The sequence below is a fragment of the Capsicum annuum genome, chromosome 3 (assembly GCF_002878395.1).
Source record: "Capsicum annuum cultivar UCD-10X-F1 chromosome 3, UCD10Xv1.1, whole genome shotgun sequence".
NCBI classification, from domain to species: domain Eukaryota; kingdom Viridiplantae; phylum Streptophyta; class Magnoliopsida; order Solanales; family Solanaceae; genus Capsicum; species Capsicum annuum.
The window spans coordinates 241053699-241063588 of NC_061113.1; the positions used below are offsets into that span (position 1 = coordinate 241053699).

The 9890-nt window shown below is 37.5% G+C and overlaps 2 protein-coding genes and 1 long non-coding RNA gene across 5 annotated transcripts; 1 reads left to right on the forward strand and 2 right to left on the reverse strand.

The window, feature by feature from the left end:
• Positions 1-19: 19 nt before the first annotated feature.
• LOC107862758 (testis-expressed protein 2-like) lies at positions 20-5280 on the forward strand. 3 transcript variants are annotated; one of them, XM_047409622.1, is made up of 8 exons: positions 20-359; positions 1377-1612; positions 2327-2969; positions 3038-3389; positions 3476-3582; positions 3979-4173; positions 4285-4665; positions 4795-5280. In XM_047409622.1, the coding sequence occupies exons 1-8, from the start codon at positions 165-167 to the stop codon at positions 4966-4968; spliced, it is 2283 nt and encodes a 760-aa protein (XP_047265578.1). In that variant the 5' UTR covers positions 20-164; the 3' UTR covers positions 4969-5280. The 3 variants fall into 3 exon arrangements, with proteins under 3 accessions (XP_047265578.1, XP_016563902.1, XP_016563901.1); XM_016708416.2 differs by having other exon boundaries at positions 20-363; positions 4285-5280; XM_016708415.2 differs by having other exon boundaries at positions 4285-5280.
• On the reverse strand, positions 1403-2526 carry LOC124897126. Its single transcript, XR_007053745.1, has 2 exons — positions 2403-2526; positions 1403-2008 (listed from the first exon to the last, which is right to left on the reverse strand). It is a non-coding gene; the product is annotated as an uncharacterized LOC124897126 (long non-coding RNA).
• A 553-nt stretch (positions 5281-5833) lies between the features above and the next one.
• On the reverse strand, positions 5834-9007 carry LOC107862759 (40S ribosomal protein SA). The gene is made up of 5 exons (XM_016708417.2): positions 8698-9007; positions 6999-7261; positions 6721-6918; positions 6352-6550; positions 5834-6091 (listed from the first exon to the last, which is right to left on the reverse strand). The coding sequence occupies exons 1-5, from the start codon at positions 8837-8839 to the stop codon at positions 6003-6005; spliced, it is 891 nt and encodes a 296-aa protein (XP_016563903.1). The 5' UTR covers positions 8840-9007; the 3' UTR covers positions 5834-6002.
• Positions 9008-9890: the final 883 nt, after the last annotated feature.

The window sequence follows — 9890 nt, forward strand, 5'->3', positions numbered from 1 at the left end:
TATCCGTAACTTCCGCCAACTTAATTTTAATGGTTACTTCTAATCACAGCAAACTTATAGCGCCCATTATTCTCTCCCCATGCATGAGATATACTTTTTCTCCCCGGCTCTCTTGAAAAAAAACAAAAAAATGGATTTGTGAAAAATTAAGAAAAAAATTAAGGATGATGATAATGATGTTAATGGTGTTTGTTCTTGGAGGGGTAACGGTTCTTGCAGTAGAAGGTGTTGGAATTTTTATTTTTATATGGTGGCTTATGAGAAGAGTGGAAAGAGATCAGGATAATAAAGGGAAGCCACATGAAGAAGGGTCTGTATGTTTTGCTGGAGATATTGATCCCTCTTTCTACACGAAGCAGGCAGGTACCATTACCAACATCATTTTTCTTGATTTTTTAAATTTTTGTTGGCCCAATGTTAAGTCATGTTCAATGCCTCTGTAATATGTTTGCCCACACAATTTTAACTTGGTATCAGCTTCTCATCTATGCGCTCCAACTTTTGATGTGAACGTTCTACGTGGCGAATATCACGTGATTTGAGATGCGTGTATCTGAGACAATTTGTCACATAGGACGCATGTGTCTACTTTGATCAACTATAGTTTAAGTGCTTACTTGTGCACCCACAAAGTTGGTGAGCATAGATGACAGGTGAGGCTAGGTTAAAGAGCATATTTATGTATTGTGTCCAATTTTCTTGGTACCTTTTTGCACCCATTGTATTTGCATTATTGTCTGCTTGAGTATTTGGGTTGTGAATGTAAATGATCAAGTATAGGGGTTAAAAATTGAGGGTGGTAACTAAGGATTTCAACAAACAGAGTCGTTGGAATTAGGCCAGGAGCGACGATTCATTTAGCTGAACCGGACTAGCTCAGGACTGAGGCATACTAATTGTTGTATAAAGAAGCAAACTTTCAAATGTTGGAAAACAAAGGGAAACTACAATAATAAATCAGTATTATTCACGAGTAAATACACAAAGTGGCTTGAGTCGTGTGCTAGGCATTGGCCGAAGGAACTATATCAGAAATGTGAAATGTTTCCCTAGGATTAAATAAGTCTAACGACACGAGAGAGGATGCAGGAACAACAATATTTCAATAATAGAACCGGCAAGTTGGAAAGAGTTAGATACCGCGATTAAATGCATGTTACATGCTGCGTGAGAAGATTATTACTTGATCAGCAATGGTCTGCAACTGGAATTTATATTCTTGTACTGATATTTGTTTGAAACATGTCTGGTTCAAATGTAATTAGTATTATATCATTAAACTGGAGTTTTCTTTTCCATTCAAGCACTACGCCTTTTTTCCTCAGTGGATTTGTTCAGTATAACTTATAGTATATAGTATGTGTATTTGTTCCTAGGGAAAAGTATGGATTCTGGAATCTGATAGAATCCTGAAAGCTTTAAACGTCGACAAAGCTACCAAGCAGCACAAGGCCCAGAAAGACATCTTAGAGGTAATACCTACTCAGAAATTTGCTAAAATCAAGAATCACTCTCTCGTCCTAATAGAGTCCGATGGTTCCCATGCTGAAATTCCACTCAAAGGTTGCACGGTTGCTGCTGTTTCTGGGTCAAGCTTGCCCTCTAGAAAATGGTAAGTTAGAAGCTGATTGACTTTACTTTTTGAAGTGTGTCTCATTTAGAACTCTTCCTGCATCTTTCATTGGTCATACATAGTACTTGAGTTACTTCAAATATAAAGGTTGGAAATGTCTAAGATACTCATCGTCTATTCTAGCTAAATTTATTACATGGTAGATTATTTTGAGTTGGAGACATAAGATCGAAAAAGAGCCCTCTCGGATTGTGTGAGTCCGGGCACTGCATCAGGGAAACTTGAGTGGGTGCAAAGAGAACTTGACAGCTTTATACTTCTTCTTAGATTGAATTCATCTGGTTGTGAGAAGCTGATTTGATTTTAGTAAAAAGAACTCTCTTCCTGATCCGCATTATGTGATGTATAGTTTCTAGTTCTCTGAGCTTTTTGAAGCTACAAGAAGGCAAATCCCAACAAAAGAATATGCGCCAGAAGACAGATACCTAGTTAGTAGTTACTTTAGAATCAAGAGATTGATTGGTGAATTTATGCAACCTAAAGATGTATCTTCTTTATCTAGTAGAATTTTTCGGTTGTGGTTTCTTCCCCTTGGTCCTTACACTAAAGCACTTAAATATGAACAGGGAAACCTTTTACTTCGAAAGTTATGTTACATATCTTTTCAGGTCATGGATATGTTTCTTTAATTTTATGATAGAAACAATAACACCGAATCACCAACTGTAGCTTCGCACTTCAATGTTGTTACAGGGCAAAAAGATACCCAATTAAGGTTGAGAGTGGAGCATCTGTTGTGTATAAAGGAAGTAGAATATTTTACATTTACCTTGAGACATCTTGGGAGAAGGAAGCATGGTGCAAAGCTCTTCGTCTTGCTTCCTGCGAGGATGAAGAAAAAGTAAAGTGGTCAGCAAAGTTAAATGTAGAGTTCCACAATTACCTGACTTCACTAAATGCAGCATATCCTTCATTTATGAAACCATTTTCAAGTTTTGGTGCTGAATTAGTTGATAAATCAAGCAAGCCAGATGGTTCCTCGTCAAAAGTTCGTCAATTTCTAAAAAAAATTTCCAAGAAAGCAACCAAGTGTGCTGCAGAAAATAAGGCAAGTTGCAGTTCAAAATCAGGCCATGAAGAACGAAAGTTGAGTGAGAAAACCCGTTCATCCCAAAACATTGACTTGGCTAGTTGTGTCATGAAGGTTGCTCCAACAAGAAAGCCACTTGATTTTTCCAATGAGGATGTTACCGCATCTGCCATTTCTGATGCAGATTCTGATGACATGGTTATTGGCGATGAAGGATACCTTTGCTGGAATTTGTTAATATCGCGGTTGTTCTTTGATGCTAAAAGAAATGAGCAGATGAAAAGTTCTCTGCAAGAACGGATTCAGGTTCGTGTCTCCTTTTACTTCATTATGATATTTGCTCCAGGCTATAACTCAGTGCTCCTTATTTGTAGAGAACCCTCTCCAATATTCGTAGCCCCAGTTACGTAGGTGAAGTAACCTGTGCAGCTGTTAATGTTGGTGACCTGCCTCCCTATATACATGCAATGAGGGTTCTTCCCTCAGACATGAACGAGCTCTGGGCTTTCGAAATTGATGTTCAGTACTCTGGTGGTGCAATATTGGATCTTGAAACGAGGCTTGAAGTTCAAGACCTTGATTTACATGAAGGGGACGAAGCAAGTGTCGTTGATGACGTCAAATCAGATTTGTTAGAAGGTTTTGAACACTTGAGTGAACAATTTAAGCATTCTGATGATAACGCGGATAAGATGGACCAAGGAAATGGAGGTGATATACTAGCACGTATGTAACAAACCCCTTTTTGGTTATTTTCCTGTGGAAAAACAAATGTATCTTTATCAGTTAGTAATCAAAATTGCATTAATCAGGTAACTTGTCAACCGCGAGCAGAAGCTCTACTTGCATGCCTCATGGCTCACCTCCTGGATCTAAGTGGAAATCAATCATACATTCTGTGGCCAAGCAGGTTTCACAGGTTGATTGCAATGTTCCGCTTATCACTAGCTATTTAACCTCGGGTTTCCTGCTTGTGGATGTCAATTGCTACAACAGACATCTTACTATACTTCTGGTTTCTGAACCTATTGCATATTTCTGTGTAATGCTTAAGAGGTAATGAACATGAGAAGTAAATTGGTGTCTTGCTCTTAGTAGAGATGGGAAATAAATTGAGGTGAAAATTGATTGGACTCAAAACAATCACGAGACTTGTGCTTCCCTGATATTTTCCTATTGCCTGTATTACTAAGATGGTTAGGAACTTATGGTCCTTTTTCCTGTTTAAGTTGGCTTTGCAGTAGAGTGAGTGGAAAATCTCTTGTAACAAGTGGAGGAAGATCATCGCTTTCTAACCATTGTATTCAACATCCAGGTTCCACTCTCGTTGGGGATCAGGGTTGCATCTCTACGAGGAACACTGAGGTTATGTGTGAAGCCACCACCTTCAGATCAAATATGGTTTGGGTTCACATCGATGCCAGATATTGACATCCATTTGAACTCTTCTGTTGGGGACCGTAAGATCTCTAACGGACGGCTTCTGTTGTTCATAACCAGTCGAATTAAGGTCAGTTCTAAAAGTTATCTGCTCTACTGTTCATCAAGTAAATTGAAAAGTAGCCAATCAGCCGGGGAAATGTTCTTGGAGTTGAGCTGATGGTGTTACAAACTTATGCAGGCTGCTATTCGTGAAAGTGTTGTGCTTCCCAACTGTGAGAATGCATGCATCCCTTGGATGATAGCAGAAAAGGATGACTGGGTTCCCCTAAAAGATGCTCCATATGTACGGATTAATAACAAATCTGCAGGGAATGCCAAGAAACAAGAAGCAGATAGGAAAAGTACCAGTAATATAGCTGAAAGTGAATATGAGAGGCTGAAGAGAGGTGAATGGGCTACTCAAAAGAGTAGGTCATTGGATCCACGCTCATTGTTCTCGGTTCCTAAGGCTCAGCCTTGTTTCAATACAAGAAGCCTCACTACTAGTCCGGAAATAGCACACCTAAAGTCAAAAAAACATCACGGAGAGACACTACAACGCAAGACATCAGACCCACAGGTATATTTGCATTCCTCCTTGTTGAACCACAATGAGCAGATAGAGCGTCACCACATGAGCACAGAGAACATGCAAAGCAACTCACCTTCACCTTCACCTTCACCTTCTCGTTCACCGAGTATCCTACAGGAACAAAATAGTTTTACAGAAGACGATATGAGGTCAAAAAGAACAAGTACGAGGGCTAGGATGCATGGCTTGCGGAAAAGAATGGGGGAGAAGCTTGAAGAGAAGAAACGCCACATAGAAGAGAAGGGGAGACACTTGGTGGGAAGGATAAGAAGCCACAAGGAATATTCGTAAATTTGTGGTTTCCTCAGTTCAGTTTGATTGCACAAGGGAACACAGGCCAGTGTGTTTCAATACTGTTCAGTTAGGCCTCACACTACTTCCAAATAGCTGACAAAAGTGTGATCCATACTCAAGTCTTGTGGCTTGATCCCCATGACAAGGTTCTTTTCTCCACTTGTAACAGCAAAGATCATGGCCACCAGGAATCCATTTCAAATCGTCACATAGTTGATTCAAACTTTTTGGTCTTGCATAAACAATAAATTTTATACACTTTGTACCAAATCAAATTTATTTAACCAAAGATGCTCTGTAAAATGCCAATTGATTGACGACCCATGTACTTGCTTGCAGTCGTGGCAGTAGGCAGATAGAATGATCGATACAAAAAGGCCATCAAAGTAACAGAAACAATTCGAATGCAAGAATGCCATTTTTTATAGCAAATAAAGGTTTAACTGATTTTGTAGTTTCCATTCAAAAATAAAATTGCAAGTGCCCTTGTTCACCACATAAAAGGAACACTTCCATAACATCAAGTTCTGGATTGATTTGACTTTAACTTTTACCATTACGCTATAACATATCTATCGAAGCAGAGAGACTTAAACACTATGATAGTGTATTCTTTAAACATTACGCTCTATAGCATCGTAAAAGCTTTAAACAAACACTAGGGCAATATTAGACATACCCCAACCCATCACCACCTCTTTACCAAATCAATCTTAACTGCACCTAAAATAATCATAAACTAAGCCACATTGAATAAACAGTAAGCAGACCCTGTTTTAAAAGCTACTTCTGACTCCATTTCCAAAAAATAATTCAAACCTCAAGTCTACAAAGAGCAGAGGAGAGAGCTGAGATTCGGGACTTTGAGAAAATCAGGTTGCACTAAAAAGACAGGCTACAAATAATTAGAAATAATTTCATACATCACCAAGTCCAAAATTTTTATAAATTGCACTGATAACAGAACAGTCTGTTATAAAAACTCACATATCTAATCTTTAACCAAAAAGAACTTTCTAAAGGAGTCAAGTTCAGTCCCAGCCAGTAGGAACTGGAGCAGAGGCTTCTGGTACAGCAGCTGGTGGAGGAGCAGCGGCAGCATCCCAACCTCCATCAACCACTGAAAAATACGGAGAAAAAATATCGCATTATATGTAGAAGAGACAGGTAGATGAAATCAGCTGATCTCCAAAACTAAGAGATAACAAACTAAGCAAACCCCAAACACTCAACATATATCAGACTCTGGTTTTTCTTTTACAAAAATTGAATTCACAGTGTAGAACACAAAAGATCAGATGAAACAATACAGTACCACAACATTCAGAGTGTCTACATCCACTAACTAAAATAACTAATTCCAGAAAGAATGACGCTAACCTGCATCTCCGGACCATCCACCAGTAGCTACGGGAACAGCTGTGCCATCAGCACTCCATTGTGCATCAGGGATTTGGCCACTAGTCCAATCACCACCAAGAGCAGCACCACTGAACTCTGCATAATCAGCAATAGCAGGTGCTTCCTCTTCTTGTTGCTCTTTTGCCTCTTCAGGCTCTCTGTAAAAGAAGAGATCCACCTACAGAAGGAAAAAATTACACATGGCACATTTGAATCCGGGGAACACCAATTGAAAATGGAACTTCAAATGGCCATTCAAACTTCACAAGAGCAATTAAAACCAGTAAAGCAGCTAGGGAAAAAATTTATGAGCGTAAAGAGAATAGAAATCCTTCCAGATGGTTTTACCATGACATCCCACTTGTGTCCCGGACTAATGGTACCGCGCATCTGCAGTACCATCCTTGCTAAGAGCCAAAAGAGAACACCAATGCTGTGCTTCCCTTTGTTATTAGCAGGGATACCGATGTCAACGTAACGCATTGGTGAATCAGTGTCACAAAAAGCAATAGTTGGGATGTTTCCAAGTGCAGCTTCCTTGATAGGCTGCAAAAGACTCAAACTTGGTTATAAATTGTCGACAAGATAAAACAGGTAGGAATGATGCTACAGAAATAAGTATCAACCTGGTGATCAGTTCTTGGATCGGTGAGAATGAGAAGGCGTGGTTCGCTGTATGAGGTCTGAAGCTGGTTGGTAAAAGTACCAGGGGTGTGACGGCCAGCAATGGCATGAGCACCAGTATATTGTGCGAACTTCAACACAGCTCTCTGACCATAGGGCCTGGCAGATTGCACGATTATGTCCTGAGGATTCTCAATAGCAACAATAACCCTAGCAGCCATCATAAGCTTGTCCCATGTCTTCCCAACGTTAATAATGTTGATACCTGGGATTAAAGGATCAGTCTAGATACAAGGATAGATTGCTAAACTAATGGATACATTACTTTTGCTAATTCCATGGTTACAAAGTCAAATATAAAATAAATCATTTACCAAAAAATAAATCAACAAACAGAAATAAATATCAGAGACAAAAATTTGCATAATGAAATACTCACACCATCTCAATTTAAGTGGCACTGTTTCAAATGGCACCAAGTTTAAGAAAGAAAGGAAAACTTCTGAAATTTGTAGTCTAAAAAATACATTGACAATTTGTGAGGCTATAAATCACTTCATTAAGGATAAAAGGGAATCTTAAAGTTGATTATTTCCAATTATGGAAAGATTGACATTATTATTGGGACGGACTAAAAAGGAAAGTTTGAGTGACACATGAATTGGGACAGATGGAGCGATAATTCAGAGTTGACTGAATTTGCATCTGCTATAATAAATCATCTATAAACTCAAGAAACAAACTACATAAGATAATGGATCGCATAATGAATACCTGAGTATCCTAGTACTGTAAATTCAAAGTATTTGCTTTTCAAACATAATATCTAAGTAAAACATATACTAACTTATTACCAAACAGGGAAAAAACTTCTCTCTAGGTATATGGATTCACAATTTTTATTCAAATCGCTGATAAGTATCTACTCCCTTCATTCCATAACAGTTGTCACGTTTCATCGAGAGTCAATTTCACTAATTTTCAAAGCTAAATTAAATTAGTTTTAAATATCCAAAAACTATACCAGAAGTACTATAAATTACTACAATTTTCATATCAATATGATGAAAAAATAATCTTAAAATGTCAACCAACATTCAATATGACCAACTCTCAAAAAGGAAATTGTGACAAGTATCTTGAAATTGAGAGAGTATATCTTATTATTATGAATCTACCGCCATATATTTGAATACCGGCACGTAAATAATACAGACAACAACAACAACAAACCCAGTGTATTCCCACAAAGTGGGGTCTGGGGAGGGTAGAATGTGAGCAGTCCATACCACTACCTCCAAAGAAGTAGAGAGGCTGTTTCCGATAGACCCCGGCTCAAGATAGAGAATAGTAAGCAAGAGCGTAATGCAGCATTAAGCATGGTGGGTTGCATAACATAAACGTAAATAATACAGAAATTCATGTAAATGACTATATTTGTAGTAGATTAATTTGATATTTCAAAATTAAAATTTAAATATTTAAAAACTATACCAAAAGAGCTATAAATTACAATTTTTTTTTATCATATCGATATAGCAAAAAAAACATCTTAAAATGGAGATCAAAGTTGACATCATTTGACTCTCAAAAAGTATTTTGTAACGGAGATATATTCAGATACCAGCAGGTAAATACTAGAAAAAATCCTGTAAATGAGGATATTAGTAATTTGAATATAGCGAGTTAAGTGAGGGTTACCGTCGGCGCGGCGTTTGAAGAGGTAACGCTCCATTTGGAAATCACAGTTCTTAGTGCCGAGGTGAACTTCAGCGGCTAACATCATCTGTATGTCTGCCTCTCTCGTCGTCAGTGTTCGTGGTTGTTGCGTAGTTGCCGCCATTGTTGGTTGTGCACTGTTACTACTCTCCCTTTTCGTTGCTTTGCTTTTAGGGTTTCACTGCGGCTGTAACGGAATCACTATAAGAACGTAGAGCCGTTAAAAAGGGCTCTTCTATTGGGCTTGGAACTTGGGCTTTGATGATGGGCTTTAGGGTTTCACTACAGCTGTAAAGGATTCACTATGAGAACGTAGAGCCATTAAAAAGGTCTCTTTTATTGGGCTTGGAAATTAGGCTCTAATGATGGGCTTGGGTTGTGCTAAGCTTTTGAACCCTAGTGATACGGTTCTTACTGTGGATACCTATTTTAATTTTATATTTCTAATGACAGTAAAGCTTGTTATTTTAAGGGGTCGTTTGGTAGAGTGTATTAAAATGTTAATGCATGCATTAATTTAATGTGTTTTAGTAGTACCTTATTTGGTATACTTTTTTACCCTATGTATAACTAATGTTTCTCTATTGTGTATTGAGTTGTATATTACTAATACCTCAAAATTTATGGCATTAGCAATGCAATGAATCTAATGCATGCATTAACATGCTTAAAGACCCTATTACCCCTCAAAAAAAAATTCGCATCCTTTCCAACATATATATTGAGGATATTATGTAAAAAAAATAATTTTTTAAAAAAATTATGTAATTTATGTTTTTTTTAATACATCGAACCAAACACTGCATAAGAAAAATTCAAACATAACTAATGCAAGCATAACTAACACAAACATTACTAATACACTATATTTTGCATTATTTTTATACACTCTACCAAACTACCCTGAATCTTTTACATTCAAAGATGTCCGAATAAAAAGGTATCCACAGAGGTAAGAACATGTTTTAGAAATTACTTTATTCTTTAATATTGGATTTTTTTGAACTAGTTTAATATAGTTGGATTTAAAGATGGTTACTAGTTTGATCTTTAGCTTATCTATTAAGATGGTTACCAAAAAGTGTTGTTATTTACCAATAGTGCTAGAAATTTGACAAATAATTTCATTCTTTATGGTGAGAATAGGTAAGAGAAGGCACTAACTGGAGAAAATT